The sequence below is a fragment of the Aspergillus glaucus genome (assembly GCF_001890805.1).
Source record: "Aspergillus glaucus CBS 516.65 unplaced genomic scaffold ASPGLscaffold_5, whole genome shotgun sequence".
NCBI classification, from domain to species: domain Eukaryota; kingdom Fungi; phylum Ascomycota; class Eurotiomycetes; order Eurotiales; family Aspergillaceae; genus Aspergillus; species Aspergillus glaucus.
Window position 1 is genome coordinate 1,317,756 of NW_019170457.1, and position 20,997 is coordinate 1,338,752.

The 20,997-nt window shown below is 49.9% G+C and overlaps 11 protein-coding genes across 11 annotated transcripts; 7 read left to right on the plus strand and 4 right to left on the minus strand.

Annotated features, from left to right (window-relative positions):
• Window positions 1-1,282: 1,282 nt before the first annotated feature.
• On the plus strand, window positions 1,283-2,512 carry ASPGLDRAFT_23972 (uncharacterized protein; the record flags this gene model as incomplete). Its single annotated transcript, XM_022543350.1, has 1 exon — window positions 1,283-2,512. One exon carries the CDS (start codon window positions 1,283-1,285, stop codon window positions 2,510-2,512), a length of 1,230 nt encoding a protein of 409 aa, XP_022403516.1.
• A 241-nt stretch (window positions 2,513-2,753) lies between these two features.
• ASPGLDRAFT_33707 (enoyl-CoA hydratase/isomerase family protein) lies at window positions 2,754-3,794 on the plus strand (the record flags this gene model as incomplete). Its single annotated transcript, XM_022544353.1, has 3 exons — window positions 2,754-3,076; window positions 3,128-3,595; window positions 3,650-3,794. The coding sequence occupies 3 exons, from the start codon at window positions 2,754-2,756 to the stop codon at window positions 3,792-3,794; spliced, it is 936 nt and encodes a 311-aa protein (XP_022403517.1).
• A 133-nt stretch (window positions 3,795-3,927) lies between these two features.
• ASPGLDRAFT_65026 (presequence translocated-associated motor subunit PAM17) lies at window positions 3,928-4,674 on the minus strand (the record flags this gene model as incomplete). The annotated part of the gene is made up of 2 exons (XM_022548848.1): window positions 3,928-4,104; window positions 4,153-4,674. 2 exons carry the CDS (start codon window positions 4,672-4,674, stop codon window positions 3,928-3,930), a joined length of 699 nt encoding a protein of 232 aa, XP_022403518.1.
• A 380-nt stretch (window positions 4,675-5,054) lies between these two features.
• On the minus strand, window positions 5,055-6,440 carry ASPGLDRAFT_44698 (putative integral membrane protein). Its single transcript, XM_022546075.1, has 7 exons — window positions 6,319-6,440; window positions 6,229-6,266; window positions 6,147-6,170; window positions 5,893-6,085; window positions 5,794-5,845; window positions 5,583-5,742; window positions 5,055-5,526 (listed from the first exon to the last, which is right to left on the minus strand). Exons 1-7 carry the CDS (start codon window positions 6,388-6,390, stop codon window positions 5,340-5,342), a joined length of 726 nt encoding a protein of 241 aa, XP_022403519.1. The 5' UTR covers window positions 6,391-6,440; the 3' UTR covers window positions 5,055-5,339.
• A 609-nt stretch (window positions 6,441-7,049) lies between these two features.
• ASPGLDRAFT_121463 (Zn(II)2Cys6 transcription factor) lies at window positions 7,050-9,444 on the plus strand (the record flags this gene model as incomplete). Its single annotated transcript, XM_022540241.1, has 5 exons — window positions 7,050-7,111; window positions 7,162-7,188; window positions 7,234-8,306; window positions 8,353-9,308; window positions 9,358-9,444. The coding sequence occupies 5 exons, from the start codon at window positions 7,050-7,052 to the stop codon at window positions 9,442-9,444; spliced, it is 2,205 nt and encodes a 734-aa protein (XP_022403520.1).
• A 557-nt stretch (window positions 9,445-10,001) lies between these two features.
• On the plus strand, window positions 10,002-11,025 carry ASPGLDRAFT_121468 (uncharacterized protein; the record flags this gene model as incomplete). Its single annotated transcript, XM_022540242.1, has 2 exons — window positions 10,002-10,172; window positions 10,237-11,025. 2 exons carry the CDS (start codon window positions 10,002-10,004, stop codon window positions 11,023-11,025), a joined length of 960 nt encoding a protein of 319 aa, XP_022403521.1.
• A 697-nt stretch (window positions 11,026-11,722) lies between these two features.
• Window positions 11,723-13,543, plus strand: ASPGLDRAFT_23978 (allantoate permease family MFS transporter; the record flags this gene model as incomplete). The annotated part of the gene is made up of 6 exons (XM_022543351.1): window positions 11,723-11,863; window positions 11,920-11,999; window positions 12,049-12,229; window positions 12,281-12,829; window positions 12,905-13,193; window positions 13,245-13,543. 6 exons carry the CDS (start codon window positions 11,723-11,725, stop codon window positions 13,541-13,543), a joined length of 1,539 nt encoding a protein of 512 aa, XP_022403522.1.
• A 127-nt stretch (window positions 13,544-13,670) lies between these two features.
• ASPGLDRAFT_121028 (uncharacterized protein) lies at window positions 13,671-14,297 on the minus strand (the record flags this gene model as incomplete). The annotated part of the gene is made up of 1 exon (XM_022540196.1): window positions 13,671-14,297. One exon carries the CDS (start codon window positions 14,295-14,297, stop codon window positions 13,671-13,673), a length of 627 nt encoding a protein of 208 aa, XP_022403523.1.
• Window positions 14,298-14,516: 219 nt separating this feature from the next.
• On the plus strand, window positions 14,517-15,766 carry ASPGLDRAFT_167440 (SDR family oxidoreductase). Its single transcript, XM_022542642.1, has 3 exons — window positions 14,517-14,933; window positions 14,997-15,362; window positions 15,423-15,766. The coding sequence occupies exons 1-3, from the start codon at window positions 14,684-14,686 to the stop codon at window positions 15,668-15,670; spliced, it is 864 nt and encodes a 287-aa protein (XP_022403524.1). The 5' UTR covers window positions 14,517-14,683; the 3' UTR covers window positions 15,671-15,766.
• A 103-nt stretch (window positions 15,767-15,869) lies between these two features.
• Window positions 15,870-16,971, minus strand: ASPGLDRAFT_33715 (uncharacterized protein; the record flags this gene model as incomplete). The annotated part of the gene is made up of 3 exons (XM_022544354.1): window positions 15,870-16,161; window positions 16,217-16,634; window positions 16,683-16,971. The coding sequence occupies 3 exons, from the start codon at window positions 16,969-16,971 to the stop codon at window positions 15,870-15,872; spliced, it is 999 nt and encodes a 332-aa protein (XP_022403525.1).
• Window positions 16,972-18,356: 1,385 nt separating this feature from the next.
• Window positions 18,357-20,461, plus strand: ASPGLDRAFT_56383 (uncharacterized protein; the record flags this gene model as incomplete). Its single annotated transcript, XM_022548192.1, has 3 exons — window positions 18,357-18,454; window positions 18,517-18,774; window positions 20,338-20,461. The coding sequence occupies exons 1-3, from the start codon at window positions 18,435-18,437 to the stop codon at window positions 20,459-20,461; spliced, it is 402 nt and encodes a 133-aa protein (XP_022403526.1). The 5' UTR covers window positions 18,357-18,434.
• Between the last annotated feature and the right edge of the window lie 536 nt (window positions 20,462-20,997).

The following is a 20,997-nucleotide window of genomic DNA, read 5'->3' on the forward strand; positions in this document are numbered from 1 at the left end:
AGCAATAAGATAGGCCATATGCAGTGTTGAGGGGGTTGCAGATGATGGTAGCTACGTGTAATGGCGTGTATGGTGCTGACTAGTCTATTCCTAAAAGAGAATAGCGCCGAGCGAGACTTATCTCGCACACCTCTGTATCAGACTCTCACATTCTCCCATCAAGGTATCGCTCGACTCCAGATCTGTTCCGGACCGACCGCGCGATGGTCCAGTCTCCGAAAAGGACAATTCAGTCATACCGGATTGAGAAATTGGGATCGAGCCGAACAGAAGGATGGGTGTTCCAGTTCCGGTTCCATGTTCCACCCTCACGCATGCCCCCCGGCCCAACCTAAAAGGGGGAAATCATACAACTATGCTTTTACCCTTTCGGGTTATAAGGGTCCTTGGCCCGAGTGTTGGCATTTATTGGGCGATCTTTAATGCTCATGATTACGCACGGGACAAATTTTACAGATATTGCCGATACGGAATGGACCGCGACCTGATTTTGGGCTTTTTTTTTTTTTTTTTTTTTTTTTTTTTTTTTGGTTGCACTACTGGACTGATACCAGGTTGAAGCAGATCATTCTTCAGACATGCCCAAAAATGGTCAATCGCGAGAATCATGGACTAAGCGATATGGATTTGTATCATCATCGCAAATCATTGAAGTTTATACCCGACTATTAGCATCATTATAGCAGTCTCAGATCTGCTTCCGGAAGTATCGGATTTGGAATAACTAGTTAGTTAGTTAGTTACTGCCAGAGTCGATGACTAACTAATGGTTCTTGCCTTATTTCAGTTTCGCGTTAGCCGACGATACTCGGTTTCAAGCTAATCGCATTGGACACGCAGTGTTTTACAGGCAAGTTTTCGTGATGCGGTTTGCTAGCTGGCATCCGGCATAACCGATGAATCGAAGAACAGTGTATAGCACTAACCATGGATAACTTTGTATTCTATTTAGTGACATCCTTGTCACAAGTATTTGACAGCAAGAATGGCCGTTCAAGATCCCGAGTGTTGAAGCGTGTCTGACGGGGCCGACTGAAAATCTGTGATCCTACATTGAAGATGCAATATTCGACACAAATCCATTATGGTACTCTTCAGATTTTCTACGTGGGAACCAAGGACCATCATGAATGCTCGATGGAAATTGCACTGGAAGGAACTCACTCGTTGAAAGCACTTACCCTATAGGTACTTGTATGATGGCTCCTTCCTGCAGTCGAGAACAAGCACAAAATGGCAGCTTTCCTGCTCTTTGGAACAATGACACTGTCAACGCTTGACCATGGCGCTCTTCAACAAAAGCCAGAGACTATGGCTCAAAGTTCTCTGTCTTGTGTACGCATCGCTCTTCTTCTACTGTCGATACCATTCGGCTCGAGACCCAACATCCTACTTCTTCCAACCAGAGGAAGGCTATCGACCGCGCTACAGCGTTGCCAGAATCCAGGAATCTCTACGCTTTCTGTCTTCATCCAAGCATTCGTCTGTCGGTCCTGTTTCGCCCACTGATCCTGCCCTATGCGTCGGGATTGTCACCGCAAAGCGTCCGTTGGCGCAGAACCTCAACACTACAGTCGGCTCGCTACTGGACAATTTGTCGCAAGAGCAGCGGTCGGACATTGCGATTCATGTGCTCTTTGCGCATGTCATCTCTTCTGCTCATCCGGATTTCGAACAGCCGTGGGTTTCGCAATTCGTCGATCGCGCGTTTACGTACGAGCAGCTCGACGCACCGATTGCCACACTGAAGCGCCTGGAGCACGAAAGGAGGGTATCAGAAAAGTCCCTTCTTGATTACCGTCTCGCCCTCGAATCGTGCTACTACCAGACCAACAGTTCGTGGATCCTGATGCTCGAGGACGATGTGGTGGCACAAAGACATTGGTACGAACGCACAGCGCAGGCTCTTCAGACTGTTCAAAAGTGGGAGCAACAGGGGAAGATCAGGCGGTGGCTCTATCTGCGTTTGTTCTATACGGAGAAGTTTTTGGGTTGGAATATCGAGCATTGGCCGGTTTACCTGGCTTGGAGCATATTTGCTATCTCTACGACCGGAGTGCTGGGCATCTGTGCACGACGGCACGTTCAATCATGGCAGGGCGTTTTGACCAACTCGTTTTTGGTGATGGTGTGTCTGATTGGTGTTCTGATGGGAATCCTTCTCTACTTCCTCGCAGGCCGCGTGACTGTTCAACCTATGAGGCCGGGGGTCCATCTCATGAACCAACATGGTTGTTGCTCGCAGGCGCTTTTGTTTCCACGAGAACAGGTCCCGTTGGTGAGTCGCTATCTTGATTGGAAAAGATGCGCTTCCCCAGGGCCAGTAGACAGTGTGATAGAGATGCTGGGCGATCAGGGTGGTATGGATCGTTTGGTTATTTCGCCGTCGCAAATGCAGCATGTCGGGGCTGCTTCGTACAAGGAGAATCGGCCTTCATATCGATGGGAGGGTATGTATAGTGTGCATGGTGCTCATGGAGTGTGGAACGTCGGGTTTGAGGGCCAATCTTAATTGTACTGTATACAAATGATTACGAATGATAATAATGAATTCCAAATTCACAATCCGTATTATGGTATGGCCTGGACATGATCGACGATAAGCGTATTTGATATTGCGGGGGGAAGCGTTGCCTCGGCAGGACTGAATATATAATCGTCACCGACAACCGACGAAGCCGAAGTATACACTTATTTATACTCCATACAGAAAGATGTTTTGAACCATCCACTAGCCATCTAGTAACACAATCATGGATGCCAATTCACCTCCAATCTCAATTCCCCCATCCTACGAAACTCTCCCTGTCACCCACATCAAACTCAGCCATCATCCTCCCAACTCACCCACGGCCACTCCAATCCTCATTGTAACCTTGAACCGTCCCGAAAAGCACAATGCCTATACGCAAGCCATGGGCGAGAGTCTGGAGCGCGTCTTCCGGACGGTCGACATCGACGACCGCGTCAAGGTTGTCGTCCTGACCGGAGCCGGGAGGACTTTCTGCGCTGGCGCAGACCTGGACATTGGATTCAGCGGTGCTAAACAGATAGACCCGGAGGGGTACCGGGATAGGTAGCCCATCTCATTCTCGCTACGAAAAGACCTGCGCTAATAGTAAAATAGTGGCGGCCGAATCGCCCTCGCAATCCACCGCTGCCGCAAACCAACCATCGCTGCAATGCAAGGCTCAGCAGTCGGCGTGGGAATGACAATGGCCCTCCCCGCTGCTATTCGCATCGCCCATACGACATCTAAGTACGGCTTTGTTTTCGCCCGTCGTGGCATTACCATGGAGTCCTGCTCGTCGTACTTTCTCCCGAGACTTATTGGGCATGCACGCGCTATGTACCTCGTTACTACGGGGGGTGTGTTCCCGCCTACGTCGTCGCATTTCGGGCCGTTGTTTGCGGAAACGTTCGCTGAGAAGAGTGCGGTTTTGGTGAGGGGGTTGGAGATTGCGGGTGATATTGCGGAGAATACGAGTTCGTTGGCGGGGGCGTTGAATCGGGGGTTGATGTGGAGGGGGCCTGATTCGCCCGAGGAGACGCATTTGTTGGAGTCGAGGGTTTTGTATCATATGTTTCGGGGGAGGTAAGTGTTCCTTTTCTGGGGTGTGTGGGTGGGTGGTGGTGCTGATGTGTGTAGGGACCAGAAGGAGGGTGTTGGTGCATTCTTGGAGAAGAGGAAGCCGGAGTTCAAGGCGACTTTGGAAGAGGATGCTCCCCGGGAGTATCCTTGGTGGTCCGAGGTTGATATTGATCCGAAGACTAAAGGTGAGTCGAAACTGTAATGGAAGGAAGGAATTCAAGTAAATAGCTGTAATTCGTTATTTTATAAATACATGCACTGATCCAGTGCAATCGACAAACCGACTCAGCCTTCGCTCAAAAACATGACTAGAACAATGAAACGGAAATAGGAACCTAAACGATGAAGCTGCGCCTCTTCCGGTTGTACGCTCTCTGATCCTTCAACCACGACCGGTATCCCTGCACACTGCCAATCTTCTCACCGTAGTAATCGGGCACAGGGTTCGCAATCGAGTTGGACGAGGGGTCGACACGGAAGCGGCGAATGCGGTCGAAGAACTCTTTTTCTTTCTGTACTCAGTTAGCAGCCGTACAAAACCAAATAGACGAGTAACTCACCCTAGCAAAAGCAGCCGTGTACTTCCGGTTCACCAACGACCAGAGTCCATTACCAACAAACGGACCCAACAACCAACCCGCCGCACCGCACGCCATCGTCGACATACCCAGAACCACAATCGGGTCCAATCCCATCACCTGCGCTCCCAGCGATTCAATATCTTGAGTCGACAGGTACTGCACACCGAAAACAGTAGTGACAACCGAGGTCACAGCAGACGACGCAACAGAGTACCTCCGACGAGTAGCCCGCAGCTTGAAAAACGAGTTCCAGTCCAACTTGGCTTCGTCCATCGGGGGCGCGGAGGAGGTCGAGTTCGCGCGGACGGTGGTCCGGAGCACACACGAGGCCGGAATCGAGTTGTTCTGCGGCCGTAAGCTTGTTTGGAGGAGCATTGAGGGCTGAATCGTTGGGGTGGCCATTCGGGTCGAGGTGGTGCTGCCCATGCGGACCTGGAACGGGGTCTTCGGGGAGGCCAGGGCTGCTGGCGAGATACGGCCGCGCAGCATGGCGGTGCGCATCGGGGCGCAGATTGAGACGGCGTTCATTTTGAATGAAGTGTGAGAACGTTGTGAGACCGAACTGTCGGACCACGAGGTCGAAAAGATGAAGCCGGAGCTGTGGTGTGATTATGTAAGCGGCGGGAGTTGGTTCTGGTTGAGCATGTCGACAAGAGGTCGACAAAGTATGGGCTCTTACTTACCTACTAAGTAGTACTGTCTTGAATAACGGTCATTGAAAAGCCCATGGACCTCTATTGCTTTTGTATTCCTTGCTTATCCTCCTACTTTAGGCACAGACGGATGTCCAACAAAACACGTGACGTCATGCCCTTCTCGGATGCATAAGTACACCAGTATTGCTATGTTTACAGTGTAGCTGCCTGGAAATTGGAGCAAGGGCAGTCAGCATCAACTTCAACTGCTTCTGGCTATTATTTGGTAATCTTCTATGGATAGCAGCCAAGAGATATGTGGTTATCTAGGATGTTTCTTTGCACTACAATGAGGCGAGATATGAAGTGACACTAGTAGTGTGATGCATTTGCCCTATACTGAGTGGAAAATTCAGGCTAGGAAATCCAGTACATGTGGCCAATGCGTATATAATGCAGTGCAATGCTTAGCTAGTAACGAGCTGACGGTGGTATGTAAATCAACCGGGACATCCAAACGAATGAGTGCGGTTAATGACCGCCGTTCCGCTTAACCTGACCAGGGTATGCGCGAGCCTCAGTGGAGGTACCGTAGCCATTGACCCGGCCATACAAATGCTTTAGGGTCGCGGTACTGCCTGCCATAACGACGGCACTGAGGACGAAGAGGCCAAGACGGCCTTCAAAAGGCACTTGGTCGAAGATGGGATAAGGGTACCTGGGGGGGGGGTCAGAATCGAGCAAAATTGGAGTGCGATAGACATCTGCACTTACCATCCATTGAGCTTGAAGCACCGTTCAATCCACACCCAGTATCCCACAGCAAAGGTGCCGGACAAACCAAGAGCCGGAACAATGTCGATGGTCCACGGGGGAGAGAAAAATAGCAGGTCGATCAACAGCACAATTGATGGGATTGCGTGGAAGCTAACGTCTGCATGTTTCGGTTAGCAATAATGTCTCGAACTGCGGCAATCTCTCTTACCAGCGCTGAGCGGGATCACCGCCCATTCAGGGATCACCAAACGCTCGTCAATCTAGAAGTCGTAAGCGGTACTCATAAAACAATAGCAGGGGAGCTGACCAAGCGCAAACTCCAGTAAAGAAGACTAATGAGCACTTCCAAAGGAGCACTAAGGATGGACAAAAGGTTCTTGACCAAGAAGAGCCGTGCCGACAGCGTCACATCCGCCAATACACCGAAGAAAAAGGTCAATGTTGCCAAAGACAAACCGATAACCGTGAGGTATTGAAAATGCCATCCGTATGCCTCGTTACTGGACCGATGTCAATGCGTTTGCTGCTTTCCGGCTCCTCCCGGTATAGTCGACCACTCACGCTCGATTGGGAAAATCGTGCATACTAAACAATTAGCATCGCCTATCGTCTTTCATGATGTAGCATAAAGGGGACAGCATACAACTTGAAAGACCAGCAAAAACTGGCGAGTCCGGCCAACTGGAACCAACAGAGTCAGCCATGGATCAAGCACGAGGGGACAATGACATACATGGACCACAGCCGAGAGTCCTCGGGAAGGACTGGACAGCCGTTGCAAAGGATGTTTCAGATAATGAGGCATTCTGTTCGCTTCAACAATTAAAATACAAAACGAGAGCCGTCTATATGTGTCTATATTGTGCAGTCCACGTCAAGAACTTCGCCTTGTTTTCAGCGCTGGTCAGCTGACCATGAGATCACATGCTCCCCGGATTTATTTTGGCACCGACTCCGGATACTACACGATGCCCTCCACCGATAAACACAATGATTCGAATCCCATATAGTTAGTCGCCAAGCTGTTCGGCTTATTTCAGTGCTTTGCACGGAGGCAAATCGTCATTGGACGTCTGCACAAATGCCACTGATTGCACATCGCGGCCGACGTCCAACCACCGTCGCCGGAGGGCGTTATCATGGACGGGCGGTTCTCCCCGGCTTTCCCCTCGCGTCAATTGTCTCCGCTATGGAGCTGCCCGGTGGAGGAGGAGAATGCCATGTCAGGCTGCACGGTTCTCGGCAGACGCATTTAAGCCTATCCACCACCTGAAGTCTGGATTCAAAGAGCCTGAGAAAAGAACGATATCAGACTGCATCGCATGTGCAGTTCGATAAGTGGATGGAGATCTTACTGATGTTGATTATACCTGGGATGCTTTGTGTTCCCGATTGCTGTCACTCTGGCTGGTCGTTGTTGCGGTTATCTCACACTCGGTCCTTTTGTCTGTTTCTCTGAGAGTAATGCCCCGTCCAAGAAGACCAGGCGCGCCGGAACCGAAGCGCAGGAGTCGGAATGGCTGCTGGTGAGTTGTAATCCTTGTCATATAAAGCGTTTGAAATTGACGAATAATAGGCCCTGCAAGTCTCGCAAGGTGAAATGGTATTTCCCCCCCTCCCACTAAATAGTCCGGTCTAACAGATGCAGCGGCGAAGAAAAGCCCTCCTGTATAAATTGTCGGCGACAAAATGACCGATGCGATTATAGTATCAAACTAAACTGGGAGGGAAGGACCAGGAGAAAATCTTCGGTAGAACCTCCGAGTCCTGTGTGCAACGGCTCGACGTATGTTTTCTCGTCTGTATCACCTCCGGCATTTCACCAGTCACTTCCTAGTGTCTCGGAGGATATCTTGACAGGGGCAGCGGAGAATATTCTCTGGGAGGAGAGACTGTCGCACATCGATCCAGGAACTCATAACAGAGATCATAGTGAGAGTCAGAAACCTCTCTCTAGTGTCCCGCAGCTTGCGGGTGTGGAGTCGCCAGTAGAGATTAATGACCTGCTGCAGGTACAGGATGTGGCCATCTCATGGGCAGATAATTCACCGCATTCGTCTAGCATTGGATCCACACTGAACAGCACACCGTCTCTTTTGAATCCGATTGAAGATGGCTCGTACCCTTCACCAGCAGAAACGGACTCTGCGTTCGGTGGAAGGTTCTTCAACAGACAGTCGCAGAACCCGTCGTTTCCTTCTGCCCAGCAGGCTGGACCAGCATCAAATTCGCAGTCCCCATCGGGAGACATATACTACCCTGGTATACCTATTGACTTCCTACTAGACAAGCCGGAAGACCACGAGGAAGATCGCTCACTTGATCTTTCCACCCCCGAGAAAAGATGGCATGCGTACCTGAGAACGGTCACGGATAATTATGGCCTCGACTACGGTCGCCCAGATCTGGATTTGAACAAGAACGATGATCATGCAGCCATTGATGTCAACCGCGCACTGCAATTGATCAATCCGCAGTGGAATTCTCAGGGGGATATTGAGCCCGAAATGAGTTTCGTCCAGGAGTTGAAGTCAAAGAATCGCACGTACTACGACTCACCGGTGCCCGTGAACATACCACGATATCTATCACCGCTGCCGATGAATCTGTTGAAGAATCCAATCAACTTGATGTACTTTCATCATTTTCTCAGTCATACGGCCAAGATGCTCGTTCCACATGACTGCGGGGATAATCCATTTGTTTCAGTGTTACCGTCTAGTGAGTTCCACGCAAAATGCCGTTTTAATTTGTGCTAATTATGCAGTGGCTATTGCGGACTCCAACCTGTTGAATTTGACATTGGCCTACTCCGCAAGTCACCGTGCGCGATACCTAGGACATGCAGAGCCTGCAAATCGCATTGCTGATTGGGTTAGTGATGTATTTCCAGCTCTGCGCTATGCCCTGGACAACCCGCACACGAGTATTACCGATTCTCACCTGGCCACAGCTGTCATGCTTCTTTCCCTGAAGATCATCTCCCCCAGCACGTTCGAAGTCCCGATTCCATGGCAGAGTCACCTCAGCCTCGCTCGTGGTCTTTTCCAGGAACATGCGGAACATATGGCTTATCCAGGGAACCGTATCGGAGCATTTCTAGCACGGTGGTTGGGGTATATTGACATTATGGGAACTTTGTCATGCCGCGACGGTGGTCCGCCTTTGGATATGTACTACTCAGTTATGAATGCTTGCTCTACGGAAGGGGAGCATGATGAGTTTTCTGTTGACTGCTTCACCGGGTTCAGTCCTCGAACAGGTGCATGTTTAATCCGGCTAGGAAAGCTAGTCCACCGATGCGACAATGAATGCTTCGATGATGTGGGCATGTTTCGTCTGGACTGGACAGCATCCGTGGACATGATCCTGGAGGCAAAATCTTTGGTCATGGAATTCGAAGCTTTGCGGACACAGGTTCACGTTAATGGTAAACATTATCGAGGATCTCCCACAGACCTACTGGCCATGGATCGAGCTTTTTGCTGTTCTGCGTTGTTGCACCTTCATCGTCGAATTCTGGGTAGCTCTCTGTTCTCTCCTGCCGTCCACGAAGCGCAGGATGGTCTCCTGAAAGCCCTGGCCCAGATTGAGCCCGGAGGGTCTACAGAGGTAGGGGCGTTGTTTCCGCTGTTTACCGCCGGATGTGAAGTGCAAGATACCAAGCAACGGATGGAGATTTTGGAGCGGTTTGTGATACTGGAAACGACGGGAATGAAACAGGTCAGTCAGGGCTATCCGATTAAACGACATCTCTGCTAATATAGTCTAGATACAAAATGCGCGCAGGTTGATGCAGCGGTGCTGGGACGAAGACTTGCCGTGGATTGCTCTGGCTAAAGGGGAGTTCCTTGGATAGTGTCATGTGTGTACATTCATCTATTGTAAATAATCTCATTGGAGTGACAAAGAGACCCAGAAGTAAGCTATTTCCTTGTCACTATTTCTACTGTTTCACTGACAATATACACAGGCCATGCTTTGATCGTTTAACATACCATAAATAACCATTATAGGAAAGAACATTGGCTCACACTCTTAGTCCATAGTGGTTTATACTCTCTTTCACTGCTTAATATTTTCTTTCCATGTACTTCTTCAAGTTTCCTGTACGCTTCTCTGGCATACAAAATCCGCTACCTGTCAACCTGTCTCGCTGACAAGCTCGTTCCTCCCCCATATCCCAAAATGGAAGTCCCCAACTTGCTCCCCGCCCTCAGCTTTCCCCCCGTCAAGTCTCTCCTCGTTCTTTTTTTTCCCATTTCCCTCGCATTTTGTACATTTTTTTACTACCACCGATTTGGATACTCTCCTCTCTCTTCTCGTGGCTCCCAGCCCTCCAGAAACACTCAATCCCGGGGAGCTGCGGGAAAGCGTGCACGTCGTAAGAGGAAGGCCAAGGCCCGCTCCAAAGCCATGGCTGCTGTGCGCAGTTCAAACCTCCTCGACAGCGGCGTAGAAACTATTCCAGTTCCTATCTTGCATCCAAGGGCGACTCACGCTGCGGAAGAGTCTCAATCGTCCGATTCTGCTCTGCTCGATCGTCGGTTGGAGCATCTCATGATACCCATTTTGGAGCCTGTGCGGGTAAACAATCACCAAACGCTAGTGTTTGATTCTCATTCACTGACAACCCCGCTGTACTATATAGAATCCAGTCACCGGTCGTCATGCAAGCAACAACAACTCCCTCGCAGGTCGCAAAATGGCAAAGACGGTTCCCTGGGATGGTCAGCTTTGCTGGGCGATCAAAGGATGCAGCGTCTTCGACGACCAGGAAGAAGAAGCCGATGCACTCTACTACCCGAACAACCTCATTTCTCGCGTACCTCTTTCGAATCGCCTGGTCTTTCAATACGGGCTGCGTTACATTCCCTCGATGGCTGAAACGAACATCTACCGCACCGCAACGATTGAGAACCTTGCTGCCAACATCTCGCTGAATCAGGTGCTACTTAATGTCTCTGGGGAGGTTTACTCCTCGCGTCTCTTCGATACTAGGGCCATCACGGGATACAACACGGCGATTGTGGTCTTCCTCTTGGAGAGTGAGGCGCGCAGCTTTGTCGAGAAGGCTAAGGAGGGACTGCATGCTGGATCTGCCCTGGCCAAGGTTGCCCTCGTGAATACTCCAACCTACCCAATGCCGGCGGACATGGAAAACCTGGTCAACAAAGGATACAGTCGATGCCTCGTTGTCTCGGATGTCAGCGCAACCATCCAGAAGGACATCTGCGGCGTGCTAAACCGCTCGGCCTATCACTCATACATCGAATTCGTCAAGGTTGGACCGTTCGTAGGCCAAGTCACTATTCGATTTCATTGTATCAAGTCAGCTGCGGCGGTGCTGTCACTCCTCCAGGGACACCCCAGCTTTCGGAAGTGCAGTGTCAGCTTTATGAAGGAATCTCAGGGCAAGTTGGTGTTGACGAAAACATAAAAATTGGACTGGTTGGACTGGGTTGTACATAGGTTCAGTGGTACCGCAAATACTGCTTCATTTCTTGTTGTAGAGAATGCATTGACGGTATCCATACCAATTGCAGGTTCTTACAGGTTCTTGCGGGTTCTTGGTGATCTCATATATTTGCTCATTGAGAATGCTCTACGCGTAATGCGGAGCAGATACCAGAGTGCATAATCGAAGTCGCTTAGAACTGCGGGGTGCTCTATGTATATCTACAGAGGACTAAGCAGTTCCATGGATATGCCCCTATTCTACCACGGGCCACCGGTTAAACATCGACTCAAATCTTGGCCTCCCCGCAGATAAGATTTAACCAGACTCTCGCTTAGCTCCATCGGGATAAGCGCGCCGGCTAGCGACCACCCAAAACGGAAAAGCATACCCGACAAGCCTTTCGGTATTCATCGGCACATCCCCCGCACTAAACACACTATCCCCAATCAGGAAACCCACTCAGCTAGTCACGGGATAGTCCTCCTTGCGTCCAATCACAGCGCGCATCATGGTGTGCTCGATAAGCAGAGGCAACGAGAGTCACGGGACTTGAGGGACATTAGTATCTGATCGGCGTTGCTTTGAAAAGGCGCTGAATGCCCGGCCCTGCATGGTCGTTTTTCTCTTGCCCACATTGTTCCCTTTTTACTGACGCTGTGTCTCGTGTCTGTGCAGAATGTCTAAAGCTGAAGACAATGTGTCCAGGGTGTCGGACCCGGAGAAGGAGGTTCGGCCTGGGGATGGTCATGAAGAACCCAAATTGGATCGGTTTGAGGATCCGGATGAGGGTGTGAGTGAGGAGGAGCGGGCTAAGAGGGTGAGTATTCAGGTCAATTGAGATTGAGACGCGTGCTAACGTGTAATATTGTCTAGGACCGCAAGTTGCTGTGGAAGCTCGATCTGCGACTCGTCCCCTGGCTTTGTTTACTCTACCTCGTCGCTTTTCTGGACCGGTATGCACACCATACACGGGTTGAAGACGGACAACACTGATAGGGACAGGACAAATATCGGAAATGCCAAGGTCGCTGGTTTGCAGGAGGATCTCAACATCACCGATACCCAGTATAACATCGCCTTGACTGTCTTTTTCATCTCGTACTCTGTTTTCGAGCCCTTGACCAATGTGCTGCTCAAGCGTTGGGGGCCAAGTATCTTCATTCCCGTCATTGTGATTCTCTGGGTTAGTACTCCATATTGTCTCCTTGATCTGCGCATCTGCTGATGCGACCAGGGTATCTGCATGACATGCATGGGTCTCGTCCATAACGGCGCAGGTCTCATGGCCGTTCGCTTCTTCCTTGGTCTCGCAGAGGCAGGTCTCTTCCCCGGAATCGGATACTTCCTATCGTGCTGGTACCGTCGCGACGAGTTTGGAGTGCGAATGGCTATTTTCTTCTCCGGTGCTGCACTTGCTGGTTCATTCGGTGGTCTGCTCGCCGCTGCGATCGCTCTGATGGATGGCGTGGGAGGCAAAGCTGGATGGTGCTGGATCTTCATTCTCGAGGGTCTGGCCACGGTACTGATCGGTGTCGCTTGTTTCTGGATGGTCCAGGACTTTCCTGACAAAGCCACGTTTCTCTCGCCTGATGACAAGAAACGGGTCGTGCGCCGGTTGGCACAGGACAAACAGGCGAGTGCGATGAATGAGGACTTTGATATGGTGTACTTCTGGTCGAGTATGAAGGACTGGAAGACGTGGCTTTATGCCGTGATCTATATGGGCGCGGATATGCCATTGTATGGGTTTTCGCTATTCGTCCCGACCATTATTGAAGAACTAGTATGTCCCCTCTTTCTGTCTTCCCGTGCAATTGGCTAACAAGTGCTAGGGTTTGTCATTCTCTGCCATTTGAAGTTGCACAATACTGACAACCCAGGATACACTTCGGTCAAAGCACAACTCCTCAGTGTCCCCCCATACGCCGCCGCTGCAGTTATAACCATCTCAATTGGTTTCCTCGCGGATCACACGCGCCAGCGCGGTATCACCAACATGGCTGTCTCCGTCATCGGCATGGCTGGCTATGCTTTGCTGATAGGTGCCGAAGGACCTGGCGCTCGGTATGCCGGTGTTTTCCTCGCCGCCATGGGTATTTACCCATGTGTTTCGAATACCATCGCGTGGTGTAGCAACAACACGGAAGGTAGGCCCCTCCTCCCGGTCCAGTTTTCCAGGCGATTGCTAACGTCAATAGGCGTTTACAAAAGAGGTGTCACGCTGGGTGTCGTCATCGGCTGGGGAAACCTCAACGGTATCGTCGCCTCCAACGTTTACCGCGGCGGTGATGCGCCCCAGTTCTACCCCGGTCACGGTGTGATGCTTGGATACCTCGTTGTGTGCTTGTTCGGTGGATCCCTCATCCAGTATATCTTGCTGATAGTGGAGAACCGCAAGCGCGAGCAAGGAAAGCGCGATCATTGGGTCGAGGGGTTGAGTCCCCAGCAACTCGCGCAGCGGGGTGATGAGCGGCCGGACTTCATATATACACTGTAGGATTCAAAAGCAGCCAAGGTTATGGAAGAGCTGGGTATATACAATGCCATTTAATATGAATGTGACGGTTTCGTGTTAACGTGGTTGTCGTAAAGCGTAGCGTAGCCATAGTCTGCATCGACATCAATCAAATCGAGTCGTAGACATTCACAATATCCTGATCCTTCTTCGGCCCCTTGACTACATGTCGACTAGACCAGCTCAGCACCTCCCCGCTCTCCGGACGGATTCGAAACGCATATGCGGTGCGATACATATCGTTTATGCAGAGATGATTACCACGTGCAGCCAGAACTGCAGTATCACCAGCTACTGCAGGCGGCACCGGCGCAGTGACGAACACCTCCTCCCCGGCCACCGGATCCGAATCCCCCGCAGTCTCGTTCTTGAAATCAAACTCATGAAACAGATAATCCGCCTCTTCCTCACCACTCCCCTTCGAACCACCCCCAACCTTCACAAACCAAACACTCATCTTCCCCCCCTCACTCAACCGCCAAATATACTTCTTGGACCAGCGCAGCCCCGCCATTCCCATCCCCACTGTACTCGGCATCTCTCCTTCCTCCCGGTATACCATGTCGCGATCCACACCGGTACTCGTACCCTGTCCTAGGGGCTTGAAGATGGCTGTTCCGAGTAATTCACCTTGTATGTCCATGGGATTGTTGCTGTGGAGGATTCGGGTTAGGGACCAGCGGCGCGAGTCGCGGCTTAGGGAGGTGAAGAGCGCGGAGAGTTGGCGGGGCGGCATGGCGGTGTCGTCGGTGTTGTCGGGAGAAGACGAGGGTTTCGCGGGGCATTGGTTTGTCATGGTGTACTTCGTAGAGATTGCTGTGTTTGGCGTAGCTTCAGTAGGGAGCTGTCTTGGTTACTTAGTGAGAATGGAAAGGTGTCAGAAGGAGCGCGTGGAGAGATCTGGTTGTGGGGCCGACATCAAGTACACGGTTCCGGCGGGACAACGTGTAGACCCTGTTTCGGTTCCGGGTCCTCAATGGGTCTCTACAGGTTGGGTACCGACATATAAATCCCAAGGACACTTCACCATGTGTCTGGCCTTTATTCCGTACTTTACTTTCCACTGAAATTTCAATCACCCCCAATTCCCCCTCCCTCTCCCCCCTCCCCCAACCACCAAACATGGCTGAATCCCCAATCTCCCAGGGCCACTTTGTCCACAACAACACCATTCCACCTGCTCAGCAAAGCTTGATGGGCCTTTTCAGTCTTAAAGGGAGAACTGCAATTGTCACAGGTGCCGGCGCTGGTATTGGTCTTGCAGTTGCACAGGGCTACGCTGAAGCTGGTGCGAACGTTGCGATATGGTATAATTCGAACCTCAAGACGGTTGAACGAGCGGCTGAGATTGAGGCCAAGTATGGAGTTCAGTGTAAGTGGTTTCTCCGTGGTGGCTGTGGCCAATTATCTATTCGCGAGCTAACCAGATATTCAGGCAAGGCCTATCAAGTAAATATCAAGGATTCCCAAGCCGTTGAGAATGCCGTCAACTTGGTAGTCAAGGAGTTTAACGGCCGTCTCGATATCATGGTGGCTAATTCCGGTATCCCCTGGACCCAAGGTCCTATGGTCGACAGCGAGCCGGACCATTATAGCAATGTGGTTCAAACGGACCTGGATGGTACATTTTACTGCGCCAAAGCTGCTGCTGCACAATGGAGGAAACAGAAGAAAGAAGGCAACATCGAAGGCTTTAGATATGGCAGCTTCATCGCCACTGCTTCAATGAGCGGCCACATTGTCAACGTTCCTCAGCTTCAGGCTGCATACAATGCTGCCAAGGCAGGTGTTATCCATCTTTGTACGTTGACCTTACTTTATGATAGCCTCCATAATGGACACCGTGCTAATAAACATCTAGGCAAATCCCTTGCCGTTGAATGGGTTCAATTTGCTCGCGCAAACTCTGTTTCTCCGGGTTACATCGCAACTGAGATCTCCAGTTTCGTTGCTGAAGAAACCAAAAACATCTGGAAAGATAAAATCCCCATGGGCCGTGAAGGTGAGGCGCAGGAGCTTAAGGGTGCTTACCTTTACCTTGCCTCCGATGCTTCTAGCTATACGACTGGCGCCGACATCTTAGTGGACGGGGGATACACGCTGCCTTAGTGCTTCACGCAACCGTCACTACGCTTCAATATCTCTGTACATACTACAACGTCGATAGATAGATTTTTCTCAATGAACCAACCATCCTTTCATTCCAATTTTCGGATTCAAACAGCCAGGACTTGCATTCAAGGCAGAGTTCGGCCCTACGAGCATCTCCTTTGCAGATGAAATTATCTCATCCGAACTACTGCTTATGCTAATCCCCACACTCCCTTACTAAAACCCCCCGATATCGTATCTTACTCTGGTTGAGCGCCTCGAATGCATCCTGAACACCATCCACAGTCATAGGCCAAGTCATAATCCACGGTTGGATGTCATGAAGTCGTACGAATTGCAGCATATTCCGCATGGTTTTCCGGGAGGCGTTTGAGCACCCTTGGACCCGGATGCCGTTCTTGACCACCAAATGCATGGGCACGGGTACTGTTTCAAGACCTACGGCGAGGATGTATATAGTGCCGCTGCAGGATACTTGCGATAGGAGTCTGGGCATGTGAGCAAATTTTCAAGGATCATTGGCAGACACTGGCAGGGACTCACTTGGAGAAATCAGGCGGTCCATCTCGGCACCAGAAGAGATGCTGGACTGGCGCTACAGGAGTCTCCGGGACAATATCATGGGTGACGTGAAATTCCTTTGCGCCAGTTGCCATTGCATCGTGTCTCTTTGACTCACTACTCGAGAATACAACCACGTCGCAGCCCAGTGCACCCGACATGAGAATAGCAACGTGTCCCAGTCCCCCAATCCCATAAACGCCAATTCGATCTCCCGGTCTCACGTCATTCGATGTCAAGACCTCCCACATAATCGCACCGTCGCACATAAGGGGAGCAGCATATTTCGACTCCACGCCCTCGGGAAGCTTAATGAGCATGTTCTCTTGCCACACGGCGTGCGTCGCGAAGGATCCGACTTTTTCGAAATGCTCGCGCTGCGCACAGTATTGCTCCTTGCCTGCAATGTGTCAGTTGGTTCATTGATAATCATTGAAGCGCATCGCACCCCCAATGCAACAATCACAGTTCCCGCACGGAACCTGCGATCCGTTGAACCCGACTCTGTCGCCTATCTTGACATACTGCACTGCATATCCAATTTCTCGCACTATCCCAGCTCCGTGATGACCCAATGGGATATTCTTTTTCTTTGACAGTTTGTCCGCTCCGCAGAGTCCGGCGTGTGAGATTTCGACTAGGGCTTCGTTGGGCTGGATCGTGCGTTTGACTGTTTCGGTGATGATGGCGCCGCCTTCTGAGCCGCGGAATACGCTGTATTCGACGGTTTTTGGCATTTGGATATTATTTGTTTGTCGACGGTATATGGCAGCCGCGTATCTGCTCTGAGGGGTCTATCCGGATGAAATCATAATCACGGCATGGTCATCCATGGTACTGATGCATACTGTTTGCCTTGACATAGTTATATGCTTGGACTTATGCAATGTCCTGGCGAACCACAGTAGAATGAGTCGAATCATTAGCTACTCTAGGCGCGTATCGAAGAATAAGATACTGCCATTGACGCTGACAGTAGCAAACTGCATGGACATGTCATCTTCTGATCTGGCCTGCAACATCGGGATAAGGCTGAAGACCGGCATGGATGTAGAACCGAGAGAGGGAGTAAAAGGAAAGTCGATCTGCATATCAGCTCACTACGGTATAGCCCTAAGCCTTTTGTCATATCACTGTCAAGGACAGTTTGTCCCGTAAGCTGACATTTGTGCATACACAATGCTGATAAAGATCAAATAGTATATGGAAAGGGAAGCAAACATCTCGGGCCATGTCATCATGCATGAAATGCGGTTGTGACTAAATTTCTCATCTTCCTATTTGATAGAGAACTTGCAAGTTTTCATGTTCAATGGTGATTTTACAGTCTCAGAGCAAAATTAAAGCAGCATGCTCCCCCTACTTCACTAACCATCACCGAATAAAGTCACCATGCCAGAGTCATTCGAAGTTGCTCTATCCAAGTCCCTCTTCCGGGAAGCAACATCTATTAAAGATGATCGTCATCCTCGCTGGGATGAGCCGGAGCGAATCGATGGATTCATCACTTCACCATCCGATCAACGCTTCCTAGACGACTATGGGGGACACCCAGTTTCACCTATCCTCAGCCTACCATATCTCCATTTGAGCGATGATCAGTCTGTGAAAGAACCAGCCAAGTCCCTGGTCGACTGGACCATCGATTGCCTTCATTTATTTGGCAAGAATGACATATTCGTGCATGACTCTCAGAAAGTTACACTGCCTAGGGATTGGGGCGATACTTATGCCGACTACGTCTTTACAATTGGAGAAAATGTCGATGCCAACAGTGTCGCTGCTGTTCTCCAGATTTTTCCAGTTGAGTCTCTTGGTCCCGTTTTATGACAGGGATTTGGAGGAATTCTCAAGCTAGAATGTGAGTATACTTCGCAAGTTGCTATCATTCGTATGTATCGCCATTAACATGAACAAGGAATTAGTTACGGGCGTCCGTTTAATTGCCCTATTGTTATGATCTATGGCGGGGAATATCTTTTTAGCCATCGCTTTCGGAGGGCCCCAGTTCTCGACTTTGAATGTTCCCCCAGGGTCTGGATGGTTAGACGCGATCATGAGGAGAGTCTTAGTATGAGACGCTTGTTTGTTCTCTCTCTGCGTAAGGGGATGGATCGGAAGTGCCCAGATTGGCTGGCTTAGCAGGCCTCTTTTTTCTTCTTCTTTGATATTACCTCAAAGAACTTCAAGCGCAGACAGCATGGAAAGCAGCGAAGGCGTGTAAGTTGGCGAAGATCATGGTTATGCACGGTCGATAATCGCTGATGCAGCTATTTACCTAGATCCGTCGCGTCTTCCTATGAGTTTGCAAGCCCAATCAAGCGCTTCGATAAAGGAACAAGGGACATATTCCGGGTCGAACTTGTTAACGGCGAATCCTACGTCTTCAAGCCCCACCGACCCAAAGATGACGAAAACGACCGATTCGAATACATACCGGAGGGCGAACTGAAGGTCTACAACAAATTCCGACATCTACAGGGGAAATATATCCCCATTTGCTATGGGATTGTTGAAATGAACAGCATGTCTGGATTACTGTTAGAGGATTGCGGCGAAAAAAACCCATGAAGAACCCCCGGAAGACGAAACGAGCAAATTCCTCTATATGCGAGCGATGTGTGCTAAGGAGCGGTACTTAGCGGCAAGCACCCGTTTATATGCTGATTCAAGCCATAGTTGTCATCGCATCCTGAATAATTTGACAAGGTCTCTATCAAATAAGATGAGAACCGTGTATTCCGTTTCTAGCGTACCAAAGTTATCGGGCACGAAATCGCATAATCACACCAGCAACTCTGAAGACGGTGTGTGATGTTTGCTTCATGTTCTGTAAACCCCGTGAGTATTGTCTACAGGGTATATGAATTCATTGGCAACGGCTTTTCCTCAGCCTCGTTGGTAGGGTTTAACACCCGCATAGTTTGAAAGCCGCGCCAAACGAACCATGTCAGGCCAGGCAGTCCCGAAAACGGCCCTATCAAGAGACTTCCAGTTGCCGTGCCGTCAGCCTCACTATCATATCGTTGTAGGCTTTGATATCTCGGTCTGGCGGTCAGTTGGACATTGCCAGGCCGTGGTTCCGGAATGCATCGTCCGAGTGAAGACCACAAGCGCCTTCTTCAGCTGAAAATGCATGACATGCCAGGGCCAGCAGCAAATGTTTGGGTCAAGCTTCGCCAAAACCGTCTCGTCTCGGGATTAACAATCACAGGAAAATCATCCTGGATCTGGTCCCATAAGGTACCGAACAAGGTCATTTCACTAGCAAATATAATGATCTTACGTGCGATTCTTGACACATTTAATGTGATTGTCGTTGCTCGCGAACATATGATGCAAATCTTACTTAGCATTAACTCTTTCGAGCTTAGTTATTTTTGCTATCTATTTTGTACTCCGTAGAGAGAACGACGTTCGGAACAGATAGTAGTATTTGTGTCCTTAGAAAATCATTCTGTAATGCTCTAGCACTGCCTTAAAATACCAATGTGATATCAAAATCAGGGTAATATAAGTAGACGGCGTTCTAATCAATCATGACCATGAATCCCGGTCTGTTGATGCCCGAGCTCCCAAATGTCATAACATGGTGAGAAAAACAAAACATCCATGCAATCATGTACGATGTCTCGGATGGATTGGTATATGACACATCCAATAAGCATAGGTACTCCGTACGGGATGATAGATCGGCTTTGTACATAAACGGTTCGCAGCTTGTTTTGCGTTGTCTTGCTTGAAAGAAATATCCAAGACATTTGGAAGGGCTCAGCCCCTGAGCAGAACATAAATACAGAGATACCTGTGGACTGAGTATCATCCACTCTTCTACGATGTCACCGGTATATATATAGTTTTTCATTCTCTCATTGCTTCAAACTTCGGCTTCATCTCGCTTCCACTCATGGTTGCATAGTCCTGCGATTCCTCATTGACATGAACGTCCCTGGTCACAGTTAATCAGCTTCTTCGACGCTGACGCATTGCATTCGATTTGACTTCGATGTTCATCTTTGACTTCACGACAACGAACCATTGTGGATATATATTGGTACGATGCGCTCCTCTACGGGTTGAATATTTGCTAACAAAGCTAACAGATATTTACTCGACGCAGATGTTCCGATTAACATGCTCCTCCCGGAACGCGTCCTTCCTTTCGTCCTGTGCTTGCAGCTAAACATGGTTATTCAGCGAGCCAACGACGATATATCCGTTCCTTGAGAGATATACGAGGTCGCTCGCCCCGATTAGGCATCACGAGCGATCAAGAGTACGAGGGACAAGATTTTCGAAGAATCACACTTCTTCATATACAGCCCTAACAGCGAACGGAAGGACTGTTTCTTCGGACGATTCAAGTCTGCCTTCCCAGGTCCTTTGTCAGGAGATTCTCCCCGTCCTATCGCCTACACTTTTATAATGCTCCCTGCGCTGGTTGATACGCTACACCCTTGTTGATCACACAGATTAACTACCTACGAGGCTTGTTATAAACTACCTGGTTCCATATGTCGTTGGTGGCGCTCTTAGTGGCATATATGCCTACACGCTACTGCTGAAGCCCGGTCACAATTTGACGCATGCCCAAATGGTGCAAGGGTCTTAGCCAAGAAATGTTTGGTCTTCTGGCCATTGGGCCAAAGATTCGATTTTATCGTCTTATTCGTCGTCGCCACCAAGTTGTACGGGAATGGAATAGACCGCACGCCACTCTTATCCAGACCAAGCTGAACGCAATAAGGACGACCATATGAAGC